Consider the following 19,018-nt stretch of genomic DNA (forward strand, 5'->3'; position numbering starts at 1 on the left):
TCCAACCCCAGAGTATCACATTCCCAATAACAGTATGTCTGGGAAAGAATATATTCTAAACTTTCTTATTCCGTTGGCTAAATTCCACATACATGCCTGTAAATTTGCTAAAAACAAACCCAACCTCACTGTTTTTAGAGTAAGATGTTTTTTGGACTCTTTAAGATTGTGCACCAACTCTAAAGCTATGAAACTTATAACCATAAGCGATGAATTTGATTTGTAATCTATTATTTATTTATTTTTTTCCTTCCTTTTAAATTATTTAATTTAAATACCCTTAAATTATATAATTTAAGGGTATTTAATTAAAATACTTGAACAGAAACATCGCTCTAATTTTACAGGTTAATAAAGTCGGTGAAGGAGGAGCCAAACTAAGAAGGAAAAGTTTAAAGAAGGAGACAAAATACTTGATAGATCTGGATTTATTTATGCTTAAATGTCTTTAAAATTTATGTAACTCAGTTTCAATTTCAGGAACTTTGTTCTCATATTGAATGAAACTTTTTCTCTTTCTGTAATTTACTCTCATGTTACAATTCATATATATCAGCAGAAACTGTTTGGATAAAAAAAAAGCTGTGAATGTGTCCAAAGTCTTCATTATATTCATATATGTATAAATATATTGAAGAATAATAACAATTTAAATTTCTTCTCACTCAGTTTTGAACAAAGTCAGAAGCTAAAATTATTGATTCTTAAGTTGCAAAACTGTTTTTTTGTGCATACATGTTTAATAAATGTGTTCCTGCTTCTTTAAATTGATTTGGTAAAAAATTAACAAGAAAAAGAAACACAAAACTTTTACAAACAATTGAGTTTTTAAAAAACATGCAGTCATCTATTAGAAAACTTTCACTGCATCAAGATATCAACTGTAACAGCTGAAGAAACCAATCTTGGTTCAACTGGAGCAGTGATCCCAACCCTGGTCCTCAGAGCCCAAAGTCCTGCAGGCTTTAGGACTTTCCCTGTAGCCACATAAATGATTCAATGATTAAAACTCCTCAGCAGAACCTGATGGCCTGCAGAGGAGCTGATGCAATCATTGCAATCAAGTTGTTAGAGCAAAGTCACATTCAAGTCATGGAGGATGTTGAACTCTGAGGATCAAGGTTGGGGATCTCTGAACTAGAACCGTCCTTAACCCTCACTGTGAGTTTAGTTCTTTTTGAAGGTCTGGTGATGTGTTCATCTTCTGCTTTGTTAAATAGAGACACCAACCAATAATTAGTGCGGCGATCAGAACGGCTACAATAATCAGAACGGCTCCAATAATCAGTCCAACATGTCTGTTTCTGCTTCCATCTTCTTTTCTTCCCTCCACGTTTTCTGTAAAACAGAATCAGAGCTGAAGGTCAGAATCCATTTCTCTTCATCTGCTGCTCTCAGACCAGCTGCTTTCTGCAGCAGCTTTAGAAAACAAACATCTGGTCTGACAGGTTCACTGCAGAACCAGAACCACATCTGGCCTTAAAGGGATATTCCCCCTTAGATTAGCCACAGCCCCCACAGAGACTCTAAAGACATTTTCACCTTTAAGAAGATTCACTGATCTGAACATTAAAACACTTTATGCAGCTTCCTTCTTTCACTGGAATATAGAAACCATGAAAACTCACCTGGAGGAGGCGCTACATCCAGGAAGACGATCCTGATCTGGTCAGAGGTCAACTTTACTGTCTTCCTGCCGGATGATTCTCTCTGGAAAACTCGACACTCGTATTTTCCCGAGTCGCTGGTCGTCACGTTGCTCAGAAGCAAAGACACGTCTCCGTCCTTCATCCGTCTGTCCTGCAGCTCCACCCGCTTCCTAAAAGATGGATGCTGGTTCTCTGGGTCAGGCTGCTCATCTCTGAACAGGAGGACATATTCTGGTTCCAGGTCCGGTCGGGTCCACTGCACAACCACAGCAGGTTTGATGTTGGGGAGTCGGCATGGCAGAGAGACGCTCTGTCCAGGAACAACTGAGATGATTTTAGAAACTACAGGACAGAGAAAACAGAGCAGAAAGGTCAGAGGTCAAAGTGAACCGGTCCACTTCCACAGCAGCAGCAGAGACCAAGGAGAGACACTGGACTCTGACCTGGACTGGAACAACAGATCTGGGGTCTCATGTATAAAACGGTGCTCAGTTTTCATACTAAAACGTAAAAATTTAGAAAAGTGCGGCGCACAAAAAATCCGGATGCCTAAAGCCGTGAGCACCTTTAATTATAAATCACAATTTGTTGGAAATAGAGAGCAGCTGCTGGTCGCCCTGTTAACATCCATAAATATATATGTAAATGAGTATAAATACCAGGAAGTCTGCCACCAGGTGAACCAGTAACCATGGCAACATCCTTGTTGTTGTAGCAGTATAAGTATTTATGATAATAACAATATATTTTATTTAAAAGGTGCTTTCAGGGCTCATAAGGTAGGCTCACAAAAATAAAAATAATACATTTTAAAGAAAGAAAAAATCCAAATAATAAAAAAGATAAAATAAAGAGATTGTGCAAATGCCTGAACAGCAAAACGTTCAGCCAGGATTTAAAGACAGACAGAGAGTCCATTGAGTGGGAATGTGGACGTTTATTCTGAATAGAGAAATTATATTTACAAGTTTATATTTACAGAATAGAGATGATTTCTGTCCATAAAGGTTCATTCACAAAGTGTTTGGCTTGACTGAAGGATGACTGCAGCTGGACCGGTACCGGTACCACACGGCTCCTTCTTTAAGTGTTGCTCAGAGCTCCAGGATGATCAGTCTGGATTAATCTAAACACTAATAAACTAATAAATTTAGACTTTGTTTTAACTCCTCATTTAACTTGTTTCATAACTTTACCCCATGAATTGAAATAAAAAAGTTTTTTCTACAAATCCTTAAGTTTGAGTTTCCCCTTAAGTACCGGTAATATCCCCATCTCTTTCAGAAAACAGGCTCTCTATGAGCTCAGGCTGAACTTTATTAGATGCCTTAAACATGATTTGAATAATTTTAAATTCCACCAGCTCTTCAAATTTAAGGATTCTAGATTTTAATACTAACGGGTTTGTTTGCTCATAATAACCAACATTATGGATGATTCTAGCGGCTCGTTTCTGTAGGATATTTAGTGGCTGTAAAGAGCTTTTGCAATAATTCCCCACACCTCTGAACAATATGTTAAATATGGCAAAATCAGAGAGTTATATAGAATAACTTTACATTATATTATTCTGTTATTCAGAACATGTCTAGCTTTAGCCAGGATTGATTTGCTCCTGCTTAGTTTATTCTGTAAATGTTTAATATGATATTTCCAACTGACTTTGTCATCTATTATTACACTGAGAAACTTATTAACATAAAGCCTGTCTAGAGTTACACCCTCTATCTGAACTTGAATTTTAGTATTTTTGTAGCAGTTTCCAAAAACCATGATTTTAGTCTTGTCCAGATTTAGTGATAATTTGTTATTGTCAAACCATTTCTTTAATTTACTGATTTCTATGGAAAGAAGTTGTAAGTTTTCACCAGAGACTAGAATATTTGTGTCGTCAGCAAATTACACAAATTTAATACATTAGACACTTTGCTTTATGTCGTTTATATACAAATTAAATAAAACTGGTCTCATTACTGACCCTTGAGGTACTCCACACAAAAAAGTAGTTCTGGACTGGACTACAATTTCTGGGTCCTCTAACCAGAGCTGGCCCGAGGTAATGGACCGAGAGGGTCAGAACCCTCATAGCTAAATATGTTTCTGATGATGATATATGCTGGCACAGAAACTGTAACTAATTTATCCCTTGAATCAATTAAATGCTTTAACTTCACAGTTTCACTTTAATAATGAAATAAAATTAAGATGTTGAACTTTTGTCTTCAGCAGTATTGTGATAGAATCACAGTTTTCATCTATTAGATCAGCTGACTTCCCAGGTGAATTTGATCTAGAATCACAACTCTATGTTGAGGTCAACTTACTGACCTCTAGTGCTTAGAGATGTGATCAAACATAAGCTTTAATAAAGAGAGGCTAAAACATTTCACTAAAAAACAGTTTCTATTTATACTCAACAAAGACCTAAAAAGTTAAAAGAAAGTTAAAAATAAATTTAAAAAAAACAAACTGACCAAATAACTCACCGTTGAGTTGGCACTTTTCCTTGTCGGAACGATCTTCAGTTTTCACGTCACACAGATACAGACCAGAGTCTTCAGTCCTCAGTCTGGACACGTGGAGTCTGATTCGTCCTTCTCTGAGGACGTCTTTGTCAATCTGGACTCGTCCTGAAAAATGTTCATCCTGAGAATCTGGAATCTCAACACCTTCACGGACCCGATAGAGAACTAGTTCTTTATGAGGAGCCACCAAGCTGCAGATGATGAACAGTTCCCTCCAGGATCCCTGAGTCTTGGTGGTGAAGGTCCACTCCAGAGTGATGCTGTGGTTCTCCTCTGCCTGATAGCTGCTCTGTGTCACATTCACTACAAATGTTGCTGCTGAGGAGACAGAGAGGGAAAGAGAGGAGCAGACACACTGAGAACTGGAACATGGGAGTCTTTCAGCTCCATCTAGAGAGCTTTCTGTCACAAAGACAAGATGGAGACTGACCACAGAGACATGAGCTGAGGATGAGGAGCAGCAGGATCCTGGAGATCATCTTCATCCTGAGAGAGGAAGAGGAGGAGAGGCAGCAGAACATCAGGAACATCATCACTAACAATATAAGGAACATCTGGACTCATAACTCAGCCTGACTTCATTTAGATCATACTTATCTCATGGCATAAACAAATAAAGATCAGTAGCTGTTCTATTACAGGATTTTATCAATCACAGCACAGATCATCTCTCTCCTCTAAAACATTTGCTGGTCTTTCTTTTTGTCTTCTTGTCGATGCATTCCTCCTCTGGGAGCCAGCAGGGTCAGCAGGGTCAGCAGAGTAACTGAGTAACGGTTTACATGAAGGCAATTCCTAACTCTCTACATTGATGACGTGAGAGACGGGGCCTCCCTTTCTGTCTCCTCTCCAGGGGCCTCATGTATAAAAGTGCTCAGTTTTCACAAGTTTCAAATGCTGACGGACGATTTAAAACATTTTCTCATAAAGCTTCAGATAAAAGTTTATGACGTCCAGATGAAGCACAAAATGGAGGATTATAAAATGTTTAGTTTTGGTTTAAAAAGTCATGAAGAGGGCGTGCCGTGGTGGCGTAGCGGTTAGCGTGACCCATATTTGGAGGCCTTGAGTCCTCAACGCGGCCGTCGTAGGTTCGACTCCCGGACCCGACGATATTTGCCGCATGTCTACCCCCCTCTCCTTCCCCGTTTCCTGTCATATAAGGGACACTAGAGCCCACAAAAGACCCCCTGGAGGGGTAAAAAATAAAAAAAAAAGTCATGCAGGAAACTGACGAGAAGCTGTTAATTATTATAAAACTGTTAAAAACTTGTTTGATCAAACTGAAACTAAACATCTTTGTTAACTGAGTGTTTCTGTAATAATCGCTGTTATACAGAAATGGACGTTTCTCTGCAAACATGATGCATAGAGAAGAAAATATTTAAATATTTAATAATTAAAAGCTGAAATGACCTTTGCACAGAAATATTCATGCAAAAAACAGCGCAGTCACGTAAAATAGGCCCGTATTACGAAAATAAACACATGGCGAGAAATTCAGCTTTATTTAATCTGTTTAGTCAAAAACTCTACAAAGTTTATACCATTGTTATTAATATAAAACATTTTATGTAATAACAAACTCCTACCACTGTTGTCACCATTGGTCCCTCCAAAACAATATTTTAAACACATAAAGTGAAACAGAATAAATTAATCTGAGTAACAGAATAACAGATCATTGTTTCTGGTTGTTGTCCAGAAATCATTTGGAAATGATTTAAAACATGAATCTGAAGCAAAACAATAAACGGCTCAAAGTCATAATTATTACAATCTAATAAGTCAAACAGAACAAGTTCAAACAAATCTGTTCTTTGTCAAAAAGTTTGGTTTCTATTCTCCTTTTCTTCCTAAACCAAATAATCAATATTATAATTAGAGCCATTGCTACGGTGGCCCTGAGGTGCAAACCACTTCAACAAATTCAAAAACACAACAACATTAACAAAATGGAGACCTGAGAAATCGCTGATTGGATAATAGGCATTAATACGTTTACGCTGAGTCCTGATGATGTCGCCGTCATCTTGAAAGCGGCAGAGCAGAAAACCTGCTGCTTGAACTAGTTTCAACGGTTTTACAGTACAAAGTGGATCCACTGCCTTTACCTTTCACAGGTCTAATATGTGGAAATAGCAGATTGTTGAACCTTCCTGCATTAAGCCTTTTATTGTTTAATATGAAGTCAGATTTCCATTAAGTCAGTTTTGAGCAAAATAAATGACATCATGATTCAGAGATTTCATTTTCATCTACATGTTTTTAATGCTGCAGTCATTCTATGTACCTAAAACCTTTTTTCCAGCTCAACAATAAATGATTTCTCACTGCACTGAGCAACTTATTTAACCTGATTCCTTCTTTAACTATCATGTTTATGGTTCAAAGTTCAGTTTGGCTCATCTTAAAATCTCCACCATATTCTTCAGCAGATCATCTCAATAAATGATATAAAATCTGTGTTTCTGTTATTGTCTGTGGTTCTGAAACAGATTCTCTAAACGTCTGTCAGAAACCAGAAAGTCGAATTATTATTTTAAATACATCTCTGATAAACAATAGAAATCAGATTTTTATCATTTTAACAAGTTCTAGTTTGTCAACAACACTAATGATTATCAAGCCGTTAAATATTTTAACAGAGTTCATCTTAAAAGAGTCAGAATAAAAACTGACCAACAATAAACCAGAAGAGACTGACTCACCTGTAACCTGTTGGATAAAACCTGTGGAGTATTAAGATATTTCCAATTGTGCTCTTTGCTGTTCACTGGAAAGTTTCTGGGCCCCACATGGGTTTATGTGTGGCCCAGTAGGTGGAATCACAGTAAAGACAGAACAAGTGTGGAGATCTAATAGGATACTTTCATTTAGTGCTCAGACCCTTCAGGCTACATTCCTGTACTTGTTTCTTCTTGTCTCTGGTTAATAAAACAGCCTCGTTCATCACACACAACGTTCCAGCTTTTCATGTTAAATCCACTTCCTGGACTATTTTTATCTTTGTCGATTTTCTTCCACTATTCATTATTTTTACACAATTTCTAAACACATTTTCAGCCACTAAAGCAGATTTTCCACTTTGATTTTAATATGAACCACTGAAGGTGAACATGATTAAAGCCCAGATGTCAGAAATTAAACAGAAATAACTTCAATCTAATGATGTGAAAAATAACCAGTTAATGGTGCAAACAGGTTTAGAAGATTCAAATCAATAACAAACAGAAATCATCCAAATAAAGGAGAATAATAGATGATGGATTATTAATCCAGCCATAATTCACAAAGGACTGAAATAAAAATGAAAAATCTTCCATTAGTCATGTAAAATTTAACTGATACAAAAAATAGAGATAAAACATATAAAAATTTAATAATAATAGAAAACAAAATAATGCTGTAGCAAATTAAAGAGAATATTTAATAAGATAAAATAAACCTGAGTAAAATGAACACTTATTAAAGAGAATTACAGAAGTCCATGTAAAAGTCCAGCATGGCTGCTGCTACTTCAATCAATAACACATTTATCTGATCCTCTATTTTATTTTAAATATAGAAATGTTCTGTTCCTCTTTCACACTGACGATGTGACTCAGTTTAATTATTCAAGCTGAAACAAAAACAAAAACATCCCCCGTCTGCAGTTAAGTTGACGGTTAAGTTTGTGCCCCAAGGTGAAACATGACTGTTCATGTTGGCTGTGGACGGAGTCTTGTCTAAACCTAAAACTTCCTTATTGCTCAGAGGAAAAACAAACCTTCTGCCTCCTCTTATTCTTTCCTCCAGGTTGAGCTGCTCAGGTCACAGCAGAGGTTCCCAAAGATTTTCAGGGCTCCTCTATGGATTACAATAAAATCCCCCCAAAAGAGAAAAGAAAAATCAACTGGTCTCACACATCGTTCAACCAGACATAAACCTAAACACGTACATTACAGACCAAAAGTTTGGACACACCTTCTAATTCAATGGGTTTTCTTTATTTTCATGACTATTTATAAGGCAAGAAATCCCACTTATTAACCTGACAGGGCAGGTTGACCTATGAAGTGAAAACCATTTCAGGTGACTAAATCTTGAAGCTCATCAAGAAAATGCAGAGTGTGTGCAAAGCAGTAATCACAGCAAAAGGTTGCTACTTTGAAGAAACTAGAATATAAGGGGTATTTTCAGTTGTTTTACACTTTTTTGTTTAGTGCATATTTCCACATGTGTTATTAATAGTTTTGATGCCTTCAGTGTGAATCTACAATGTCAATAGTCATGAAAATAAAGGAAACTCATTGAACTAAAAGGTGTGTCCAAACTTTTGGTCTGTACTGTATTTTGTTTTCAAACTCCACTGAAGTTTATTTCATACTTCAGGTTGCAACAAAACAAACTATAAACCATCTTTACAGTCAAACACTTTTGTGTAACTGTTTTAATTTGTTCATTCATCCATACAGCTTCCACTCTCCCTCCTCAGTGGATGGAGTCGCTTTTTCAAAACCAAAATGTTACCAGTTCTGAGGACAAGAATGTCAAGAAAAGTAATCTAACTATCCAATAAAAAGTCAAGCAGAGGGCGTGCCGTGGTGGCGTAGTGCAGTGGTCCCCAACCACCGGGCCGCGGACCGGTACCGGGCCACGCAAGAAATAATGAATTACTTCCGGATCTTTTATTTTGAACATCTTAAACCGGATTTTACCGGTTACGTCTTGCGCGTCAAAATTGAGCCAACTTGCAGCAGAATGAGTAACAAAACAACATCGGAGTACAGTGAACCCTCGCTATATCACGGTTCACCTTTCACGTCTCGCTGCTTCATGGATTTGCATCGTGCATTGTGTTCTGCATTCTGATTGGCTAAACAGTCTCTCCGCTTCTTCTCTACCTGTGTGTTAACAACGTTGCGGTTTAATATGTACACATACGTAAAACAGTTTGCCAAATTTAAGATAATCGATGGTGGCATGTCGGTTTATAAGAATCTTTTTGCCCAGGAGAAAAAAGAGCGACAACAACTACCGATAACTATGTTTTCTCTCGAAAAAACACACCTGCACCGCGAGGTTTAGAAGAAAAAAAAAACCGTTACAGAGCGGAGTCAGGATGCAGCGGCTCAGTCAGAAGAGCAGTGAAATACACGTGAGTCACTATTTGTCCTACTGTACTTTGTTTTGTTTTTTTTCATAATCATTTTTTATTTTCTCCCATTCTAATCCAATAACTCAGGTCGCGGTGGGGCGGCACTGATCTCCGCAATTCGGGCACGGGAATCCGCTTTCAGTTCATATTAAAATTATTATTTTACAGTACAGTAGTTATTTGTAAAAAAAAAAAAAAAAAATGTTTACACAGTACTTTTTATTTGTTAAACAAATGTTTGGGCCTGTAAAAAGGTTTTGTTCTTTGGTTTCAATGTATTATGGAGTATTACTCAATACTTAAACCAAATATGGCTTCTAGCCATATTTGGTTTCATTTTTGTACAACGGCTCCTTCCTCCTCCAGTTATAAATAGAAGCTGAACTTTAAGGTTTGTTTTGCTTCAGATTCTGATGTTTTTTCTCTCCTCAAAACCATCACATCATCCAAGTGATCGAATTAAAAACTAAAGATCAGATCCTAAATATTCCCTTTCTAGTTAATATTAGCTTCCTACAGATTGTTGCATTAGTACTGAAGATGAAACATTGCAGAGATGGAGGATTAAAATGTTGCTTTAAGGTCAGAAACTAAAAGGATCAAAACATTTTATTGAAGATATTCTGTTTCTGAGCTTTGTTTAGACAGATCTGTGTTTTCAGGCAGACAGGAAGTTGAGGAGATCATCTTGGAAAAACCAGGTGTTTGTGTTTTTATAGCTAACTGGTTAAAAGGCCTGTTGTTGTTTTATGTTTTATTAAAGTTTTGAACTGAATTAGCCTTGCAGTCGACAAAATCACCTCAATGAGATTCAGATTAAAAGAGAGATTCAAGTATAAATTCAAAAATACTTTATTGGTCCGAAAGGGCAATTAAATAGATAACATAAATTAAACAAATAAATTTCTAATCATAATTTCCACCATGATCTTCACCCATCAGAGAAACCAGTTTTATTCTTTCTCTCTGCTGGTGAAAGCAGTGATTTTATTTGCCTTCAGTTGTCACATTGTTTTCTTTTTATAAACATGCTTATGGAAAATAATATGTTTAAACAATGCAGACTCTATTAAAGGCTTGTCATGACATAAAATAATTTTATTCATTTCCTTCTGTGCAGCCACTACTACTGGTTCTGAAGCTACAACTCAGTTTTAAGGTTTCCAGCCTTTCACTGTGTGACTCCATGTTTCTGCCTGCAGGCTGTAGGTGTTTTTAGCAGTAAATCACTTTGTTCATCTGAAATCATCAGTGGTTTCTCTGTTCTTACAGAAGTAAATCATTCTTTAACTCAGTCTCTCTTTGACTAAACAGCTTCACCTTGTTAGATGCATTTTGTTCTGCAGGTATTTGTTTAGAAAGTTGTTAATGTTGGAGGATTCTGGTTTCCTCTGCACACCCAGCCTGACCTTTGACCTGCATGAGGCTGGATTTTGCTGCTGTTCTGCAGCTGGTCGTCTGAATATCTGGTGAGGACGGGTTCTTGGTTCTGATCCAGAATCTGAGGATCATGTTACCTGATCTGAATTCAACCTGAAGTGAAGATCACAGAGTGAAGCATCAGGATGAAGCTGCTGATCAACTGATCAGATCAATATTCAATAATCACGTCGTAAAGCTGTCAGAAATAAACACATTTCATTAAAGGAAACATTTCTAAATCTGTGTTTTCACATCAGAACTGAATGTTCAAATTCGACTTTTCATTTGTTCATATTTGATGATGTCAGCAGAACATTTATAGTTCTGACATCCCTGTTCTCTGATATCAGATTTTTCCAATAATTAAGTGATTTTTATAATATTTGTTGAAATTATTTTTACAATGTGGTATTAAAATAATAAAAAATGTTTTCATCAATTTCCAAAATGTTTCATTCAGTAAAGAGTCTGCAGAGTTCAGACTTTGAGTTTGTGCTGATTATGGGAATACATGTTCTCTGATTGAAGAAGTTTGCCAAAATAATAATAAAAAGCTGTAATATTATATTTTAATAAAGAAAAAAACATGGAACAATGTTCAGTTAATAAACGTGAAAAGCCACAAACAAGCTGTTTTATCTCTGCTGGTGCTGATCTATAGGAGGGAAGCTGACATTCCTAAAACATAGTATGATATGGTGACACATTTCAATGCTGGTTCTGACATTTGTCCTGGTTCTGCTTTATCATTTTAACCAGTATGGAGATAGTCTTTGGTTTATATAAATCATTTCCATTTATAAAACGTCCACTGAAGCCATTTGATCTTCATTTTGCTGAAAACTCCTAAATAAAAGATTCTGATTGTAAACTGGAGCCATCAGAAGATTTAAAATCAGAGTTAAATCCAGAAGTCTTTGCTCTTCTCAGCTTCCTTTAAAATAAAACATTTCTGTTGGCTGGACCAAAATCTGCCATTTCTTATCTGGACCAGAGTTTTTCTCTGGACAACAAATACCACTTAATATCAGCTGCATGTTTTTCTTTACCAAAATAAAGAAACTGATGCATCCTGACTTTCTGTTGTTGCATCACTCAAACGTGTCAGAGCTTGTTTCTGTCGTTTCTTGTTTAGGTCCAAGGTTATGCTGTTGGTAGATCTATTGTTATTATTTACTTTGACTAGACCCTTCTCCTGGTCAGTCAGCCTCCTGCTGTGATTAACAAGCTGCTGTGGTTGATCTGATTGTTTGGTGAAGGAGTGAAACAGTTTTCAAAACAAAATTAATGTTTATATTTTAACTTTTATATGAAGTCCACTCGGAGAATATTTATGTTATTTTTATGAGTAAAGAAAACGCTCCTTTTTGAAACCAGAAAACTCTCCATGAGTGCTTTGTATTTTGAGTGAGTCGAAAACATCCTGAGAATCTCTGGGATTTTTTTTCCTGGATGTTAATATGATACAAGATCAGTCAACACATTCACTGATCCATCTGGGAACTGTGCCAGAAATATGTGCTTAGACTTGCCCTTTGACTTCCGCTGCATTGTGCACAACCACAACTTGTCTCAAACTAAAATGTGGAAAAACACAAAACTGAAAGCAAAAATGTTTTAAGATGAAAATGTTTCTTGCTCTGGTCTCTTCCCTCTCTGTCTCCAGCGTTCATCAGGAGACACTCAGGGTATGAAAAGTGTTGGTTCTGATCCAACGAAGCTTCAACATCTTATAAAACAAAAACATTAATATCCAACAACAAAAAGAAGCCAAATGATTTACAAATAAAAATATATCAGAACTTCTCAATTTCAATATCAAAACTGTCTTTTTTAAATCTTTCATCAAAACTTCGCTAATATGTCTCTTTTATTTAGAAACAATTTCTGATTATGTTGTTGTGTTTACTTGTCACCACCAGAGGGCGCAGTAACAACTGTAACCCATATAATGCTGGTTCAATGGAGCTCAGCAGTGTTGAGGACAAAGTCCATCAGTTTCTGGATCAACGTGAATGAACGACTTTCATCATGGAGCATCAGATAAAGTTTTTGGATCTTTATGGACTTTTACCGAAGTGACATCAGAACCAGAGGAAAGTATTTAATGGTCACCATGGAAACTGGAGGAATAAATAAACCACTGATTTGATATAAATGGTGAATGGCCGCCAATGTTTGCAGCTGTCATCTCTTCATGCCGTCTGGTTGGCCTTGGACTGATGAAGTTTGGGAATGCACCTTTAATTTCAGATCTGCTGTTCATCTGATATTACCTGTAGCTGCAAACTGCACCAGAGGTTGGAGTGATGATGACTTTCCACTGATTCCTGCAGACTCCAGTGGACCAAAGTGTCTGACCTCCTTTGAGTTTCATGACTTTGAACCTGGAGATCATTCTGGCAGGAAGCTGCGGTACGTTTGACACAAAACCAGAGCTGAGATGAACAAACCGCCTTTCTGCCAGTACAGCAGCTCAGGATGGAGATAACAGCTCTCTGCGCCGTCGTTGGTGAGTAAAAATCAGCTATAATTTACTTTAAAGACTTTTTAAAGTAACAAGATGGTTTATTTCTGAACCATCTTGTGTTTTATTGATTCTTACTCACTTTTCAGGTTTAGATTTATTTATTTTTCCTTTTAATCCAGAATAAACTTTAGTAAAACATTTCTCTCAAGTCAAGGTCTAACCTAACCGTAACTAAAATACAACAAAAACAAGAATGTTTTTCATGAAAACCATGTTCTGCTCAATAATTACTTTATTGTGGGGAAACGTTTTACTGCTCCTCCAGATCAGATCATTTCCTGCTTTGGTGTTAGCATTGATCGCTATAGATTCATCAGGTCGGATCGATTATTTATGATGAGCAACAGTAACCAACTCCCAGCTGCATCAACTCATCTTCTTTAGTTGTTCAACAGCAAAACTGCTGAGAAAATACAAATAAATGTGATTCTGTTTTAAATAACCTCAACTAAAGCGTTTGATCAATAACTTAAATAGGATTAATGTTTTTTTTCTGATGTAAATCAATCATAAACAGATTCTAAAGAACATTTTCTCGTCTTTGCAGTTTGTCTGAGACTCTTTCCCAGCAGATCCCAGTTCTTCCAGTATGAATCTTTGACTCTGAGCTGTGAGGGAAACTCGTCTGAGTTTAGAGTCAGAAGAATTACATCACAACAAACAACTGAACTCTGTCTCCAGTATTCAACTCACATTGATAAAACTGAATGCTTCTTTTCTGAGCTGTATGAACACGACTCAGGAGTTTACTGGTGTGAATCTGCAGCAGGAGAACGCAGCGACGCCGTTAACATCAGTGTAACAGGTGGGATAAAACTCTAACACTCAGACTGACTCAGTGTGACGAGAGACGACCTGTTTGTGGTCTGGCAGAGAGAAAAGTCTTAGAAACACCAAACAGGATGTAGATAAAAACTTGGTGAAGTCAAACATTTGAGGTTTAGTTTCTCAAACTTCTCTGTAGTCTTAGATTACAGAAATATTAAAATCGGAGTTTGATCTTCTCAGCTTGTTTCTTCTCATGAATCAGAGCAACACTGAATGCAACAAATATCTAAAAATGTTTGCATGAAGGCAACGCAGGTCTACAGTATGATGGAGTTTTAGGGCCATACTGAGAATAAAAAACAAAAAAATAAAATTATGAGAATAAAGTTATAATACTATCAGAATAAACTACAACTTTATTCTGGTAATTTTATTGTATTTCTTTTCTTAGCCCTGATACTCTGTCATACTAGAGAATATCACATTTATAATACAAAGATTAACTATGAAGATTTTCTCCCTCATGTTTCATGTAAAGGGAAAATATAAATCAGCTATTATTTGCAAGTATTTAATTTTAAAAAAAGGATTTATTGACTGATTTATTGATTGATTTATTGATTGTGATTGACGTTAAGGAGGACGGTTTTGATCCTGAATAGTTTCAGGAGAGAATCAAAGGAAAGTCTAAAACCAAGTCGTGTTCTCTGCTGTTTATGAGATTAAATCTGATATTCTGCTCAAACATCACAGGCTCGTGTGTAAAATGAGTAAAAATGTTCATAAAATGTTTCTTCACTTGAATCTCGTTGTTAAATATTCAACATTTTTGTTTCTCAGATGAACTTTTGATCCTGGAAGGACCTGAACATCCAGTTAGTGAAGGAGAAAATCTGACTCTTCACTGCAGATTCAGGCCACCATTATCCTCCGGTCTAACTCGTTTCTATAGAAACGGGGTTCTGGTCGGGAGCAGCTCTACGGGACGGTTCACCGTCAGGAGCGTTTCTAAATCTGATGAAGGATTTTACAAATGTAACGCCTCTGGAGTCGGAGAATCAGCCGAAACCTGGCTGGCAGTAAGAGGTGAGGAAGTCTCAACATGAAGTCTCTCTTATCAATCTATCAATAAATCAATAAATTAGGTTTATTTGTATAGCATATTTCATCAACGTGACATTTCAAAGTGCTTTACATCATGAAAAACCAACAAAAAACCAGTAACAGGCATTACTTATGTCTGATTGTGGCTTTAAGCTAAACTTCATGTTTTATTTATTATATTTATGCAAAGACAAGAGACAAAAATATAAATTATTATACTTTATATTATTGTAGAGCTGCCCGTTCATTTTAAAAAGAATTAACCCAACATTACCTTGTTTTATGATATTTCTTACTTACATTTGTAGCTTTATTGGTTTAGAATGATGTGAATCCAAGTCATCTGAAATAAATACGGAACAAATTGATTTCTATATTTGAGTTGTTTTGACGACTCTTCAGGTGACTTTAATTTTAAAGTCCTCTCTCTATGTTTAAATGAACTGAAGAGAAACTGAATTACCTGGTTATTAATCCCCAGTTGAATGAGCCGTAACCATAAAAATCCATTTCATTCTGTATAAATTTGAACATCTTCCTTCAGAAGGAGTTGCGATCATTTCTAAAGTTCAGAGCATTTATGGTTTTCATTGAGGTTACAACCTGCCACCAGTTTACATAGAGCTGCCACAGTAAAAATACTCCTAAAAGTAAGTTTTTTTCAAAAACAAAGTTATTCAAGCAGATGTAACTGACTAAATGTAACTATTTACTGCCCAACTCTGCCCATATGTATGTAGGCCAGCTAACCTGCTCTGCTTTCCTCTTGAAGGACGCAGACCTCAGACGTTTACTGCTGCCTTCGCACACATTCTGCTTCCTGCTGCGGTCGGCTGTTTTCTGCTGATCATGATGTTGCTGCTCTGCGTTGGGAGAAACCACAAAGGTCAGTGTCTTTTCTAATAAACAAGAATTTCACATCCTGTTGCTTTTCGTTTGAGTGTTTCTGCTTGAACATGGAGGACCGTTCATGAAACGAGAGTAAAAAGCTCCATAACCTATAATTATTATTAAAGTTATTAAAAGATGGTTTCCTACAGCTGATTGTTTCCTTTTGAAGGTTGGCTTTTTTTTCCTGAGATATATAGAAAAACAAATTTTTAAAACAGATAACTGGTAACAAGGTGTTATATTCTGCATAAAGAACTCTGCTGAAAACATCAATATAATTAATTATAAACTGCTGCATTTCAGAGCTACAAACTTAAATCTGCAATATTTGCTCTTAATTATAATAAAAAGTTTTTTAGTCATCAGTTTCTTATTCATCTTCAGTTGATTAAATTAAGAGTTTAATATCTTCAACATAAAACATAAACTTCAATGACTTTTTTTTTGCTAATTTAATGACTTAAATTAGATTTGGCTCAGCAACTTTTCTTCTGTTTTTATCTGTTTGAATGAAATTAAATTTCAATTTGGTTTCTGAAGATCATCTCTAACGTTCCCAGTTGAGGAATAACAAACCTCCTGTTGGCTGCTTGATACTCAAGATGAACTTTTACCTTAAAATAAAGAGTTGAATATGTTGAACATAAAAAATAAAACTTCACTAACATTTTGTAAGTTGATGTTCTTATTCAGGAAATTTTTGTCTGATTCAATACGAGTTTGATCTGAAGCATTTCAGTGCAATAAAGCAAAAACAGAAGAAATCTATGAGGGAGTGAATAAACTTTTTAATTTTTTCTCGTATCTTATTTCTTATTTCTGCAGGGTCAGTGGACAGCGTTGTGTCCTACACCGTCAGCGTCACACAGGAAGGAAAAACTCACCGAATCACAGGTGAATCAGTTAAAAGGTTCCTCTATCACTCTGTGTTGATATGAGTTAAATGGTGTAAATTGATCCGCTTTTTGGAAAATTACTGACGATAAACAACAATTTAAAAAAACAGAACCTGAATGCATCATAAACCAGAACAGTTGCAGCTGAGGGGTTGAAAACTATTCAGTATGAAGTAATTTTCTCTTCTGTCTAGTAACAAACTGCGCCGACGCGTTTACGTGGTTTTGTCGACTGTTTTTAATGCAGGAAAAACCAGTGTTGTATAGTAACGAAGTAAAAATACTTCACTACTTTACTTAAGTATATTTTGGAGTACTTCATACTTTCCTCGAGTATGAAAATTTTTGATGACTTTCACTTTTACTTCACTACATTTCCGAACTTAATTGCGTACTTTTACTCCGATACATTTTCAATGTGTGGTTTAGTTACTCGTTACAAAAAAGGAGAGAGAGAAACGAAGTGTTTTGATCCCACCTACTGATTAGCAAGTAGCAAGCAGGCTACCGAACAAAGTCCGTAGCCTACTAGCCTGGGCTTGTTCATCACCTCCAATAGGAAACACCTGTTTCGCTTCTCCCATTAAACACAAAGCAAGTCTCGCAATCAGCAGCAGCCACATGGAGGAGGAGACGGAGACCACAACGACTGCAACTACGTCGGACACGGCTCCAGGGGAACCACCAGCTGGTGATAGGGTGACCAGACGTCCTCTTTTTCCCGGACATGTCCTACTTTTCAGACCTAAAAAGATGTCCGGGGGGAATTTAAAAATTGTCCGGGATTTTGGTCAATTGCCTCAAAACACATTACATAGCTTACAGTGCATTATAGGGCACGGCGCTGCGTGTCACGTAATCCCTGAGCCGCCTCAGTGGGCAGCACCCCCCCACCGCTCCAAAGTTTTCTGGGGTTTTTTTTCTTTTGCATAATGACCAGTTGTGTGCACCACCTATTGACTGATTCACTGATTTGTGAAGTAGAGTAATCATAACAGCTCTTTTTCTTCATGTTGGCCGCATTTTCTGTACTATTTATTTTTCTCATTTTCAGCACTGACCTTACTTGAAGGGAAAACTTAAGGCTTACAAAAACTTTGTATTTTCTGTCCTGGAGGGTATACTAAGAAGCTGGTTCAGTTGTAAAGCAGGTTAAGTTAACCTTGTGCTATAGGTAAAGCACCTAATTTTCTTAACTAAATGATGCCTGCAGGTATATCTATTAGCAGGTTTAATTTTGCCTGCACTTGGTTGTGTACATTATTTTAAGTGTATTTGACAAGTTTACCAAAATATAAAAAATGTCATTCAAACTGCATTTGCTTTGTTTTACTTTTTACTTGTACTTTTCATTACATTACTTGAGTACATCCATTTTTACAGTACTTTCCATACTTAAGTACAAGAAGTTTCAGATACTTTAAGACTTTTACTCAAGTAACATTTCAGTCAGTGACTTGGACTTTTACCAAAGTCGTATTTTGGAGAGGTACTTATACTTTTACTTGACTCTGAGATTTCAGTACTTTATACAACACTGGGAAAAACTTGGCCAGGTTAAAAATACCAGCGACCATCACCATGGTAACAGGAAGAAACTACAAGCAGCAGTAAAGTCATAAAAAGAAATAAAACAAGACAAATTTATTTTTTCTTTGCTTAGTTAATTTTACAAACACAAAAATTTAAAAAATAACATAAAATTCCTACTTTAGCAAATAAGAGAGCATTTGGTGACAGAGAGACAGTCAGATAGATCATTTTCAAGCATAATTGCTGGAGAAACTATACTGTTGAGAAGTCCAGTGATTTTTTTTTCTTGATGATGATGTTCTTCCAGAGCCTCAGAACGAACCAGTTCTAGGACGGGTTCGGTACGTCAGAGACAGACAGACGGAAGGACGGCTCAGGACTCAGGACCATCAGTCCAGACTCGAGACTGAAAACCCCAGAGGCTCTTTATGAAAAGACCTGGATAAGAAGGCTGGTGGAGGCTTCTGGTGGGTTAGAGGATCTAATAAAGACTTCCTGTTTCTCCCAGCTGTGATCTGAGAGCTTTCTTAGAAATCTGACACTTGTTTCTTTGAGATGCT

General features: G+C 36.5%; 6 protein-coding genes and 1 long non-coding RNA gene across 16 annotated transcripts in view; 2 read left to right on the plus strand and 5 right to left on the minus strand.

Annotated features, from left to right (window-relative positions):
- The window catches only part of LOC116733095 (oocyte zinc finger protein XlCOF6-like), a 778,765-nt gene that overhangs the window by 546,395 nt on the left and 213,352 nt on the right, over nucleotides 1-19,018 (minus strand). The gene's annotated exons all lie outside the window — the stretch shown is intronic.
- Nucleotides 1-19,018, minus strand: part of LOC116733104 (gastrula zinc finger protein XlCGF8.2DB-like) — a 570,370-nt gene that overhangs the window by 347,233 nt on the left and 204,119 nt on the right. The window lies entirely within an intron of this gene.
- The window catches only part of LOC116733103 (immunoglobulin superfamily member 3-like), a 919,724-nt gene that overhangs the window by 320,507 nt on the left and 580,199 nt on the right, over nucleotides 1-19,018 (plus strand). The gene's annotated exons all lie outside the window — the stretch shown is intronic.
- LOC116733131 (butyrophilin-like protein 8) overlaps nucleotides 1-19,018 on the minus strand; it is a 766,651-nt gene that overhangs the window by 156,463 nt on the left and 591,170 nt on the right. The window lies entirely within an intron of this gene.
- Nucleotides 411-7,041, minus strand: LOC116733129 (uncharacterized). Of its 2 annotated transcripts, none has more exons than XM_032583865.1 (5): nucleotides 6,886-7,041; nucleotides 4,605-4,660; nucleotides 4,136-4,489; nucleotides 1,629-1,991; nucleotides 411-1,338 (listed from the first exon to the last, which is right to left on the minus strand). In XM_032583865.1, the coding sequence occupies exons 2-5, from the start codon at nucleotides 4,657-4,659 to the stop codon at nucleotides 1,157-1,159; spliced, it is 954 nt and encodes a 317-aa protein (XP_032439756.1). In that variant the 5' UTR covers nucleotide 4,660; nucleotides 6,886-7,041; the 3' UTR covers nucleotides 411-1,156. The 2 variants fall into 2 exon arrangements, with proteins under 2 accessions (XP_032439756.1, XP_032439755.1); XM_032583864.1 differs by having other exon boundaries at nucleotides 4,136-4,492; nucleotides 6,886-7,034.
- On the minus strand, nucleotides 411-17,291 carry LOC116733173 (uncharacterized). Its single transcript, XR_004341971.1, has 5 exons — nucleotides 17,279-17,291; nucleotides 12,331-12,336; nucleotides 8,856-8,857; nucleotides 5,445-5,457; nucleotides 411-757 (listed from the first exon to the last, which is right to left on the minus strand). It is a non-coding gene; the product is annotated as an uncharacterized LOC116733173 (long non-coding RNA).
- LOC116733134 (high affinity immunoglobulin gamma Fc receptor I-like) lies at nucleotides 13,125-18,965 on the plus strand. Its single transcript, XM_032583907.1, has 6 exons — nucleotides 13,125-13,248; nucleotides 13,814-14,071; nucleotides 14,875-15,120; nucleotides 15,911-16,024; nucleotides 16,855-16,923; nucleotides 18,766-18,965. Exons 1-6 carry the CDS (start codon nucleotides 13,218-13,220, stop codon nucleotides 18,888-18,890), a joined length of 843 nt encoding a protein of 280 aa, XP_032439798.1. The 5' UTR covers nucleotides 13,125-13,217; the 3' UTR covers nucleotides 18,891-18,965.

The sequence above is a fragment of the Xiphophorus hellerii genome, chromosome 14 (assembly GCF_003331165.1).
Source record: "Xiphophorus hellerii strain 12219 chromosome 14, Xiphophorus_hellerii-4.1, whole genome shotgun sequence".
Classification (NCBI taxonomy): domain Eukaryota; kingdom Metazoa; phylum Chordata; class Actinopteri; order Cyprinodontiformes; family Poeciliidae; genus Xiphophorus; species Xiphophorus hellerii.

What these genes read in the sequence shown, in the direction of transcription:
- LOC116733129 (XM_032583864.1), bottom strand. Translation starts at nt 4,659, where the DNA reads ATGAAGATGATCTCCAGGATCCTGCTGCTCCTCATCCTCAGCTCATGT. An exon ending in CCTCAGCTCATGTCTCTGTG is followed by an intron (nt 4,493 to 4,604) that starts GTCAGTCTCCAT and finishes CTGTCTCCTCAG; the next exon opens with CAGCAACATTTGTAGTGAAT. An exon ending in GGATGTAGCGCCTCCTCCAG is followed by an intron (nt 1,339 to 1,628) that starts GTGAGTTTTCAT and finishes TCTGTTTTACAG; the next exon opens with AAAACGTGGAGGGAAGAAAA.
- LOC116733134 (XM_032583907.1), top strand. Translation starts at nt 13,218, where the DNA reads ATGGAGATAACAGCTCTCTGCGCCGTCGTTG. An exon ending in CGTTAACATCAGTGTAACAG is followed by an intron (nt 14,072 to 14,874) that starts GTGGGATAAAAC and finishes TTTGTTTCTCAG; the next exon opens with ATGAACTTTTGATCCTGGAA. An exon ending in AACCTGGCTGGCAGTAAGAG is followed by an intron (nt 15,121 to 15,910) that starts GTGAGGAAGTCT and finishes TTCCTCTTGAAG; the next exon opens with GACGCAGACCTCAGACGTTT.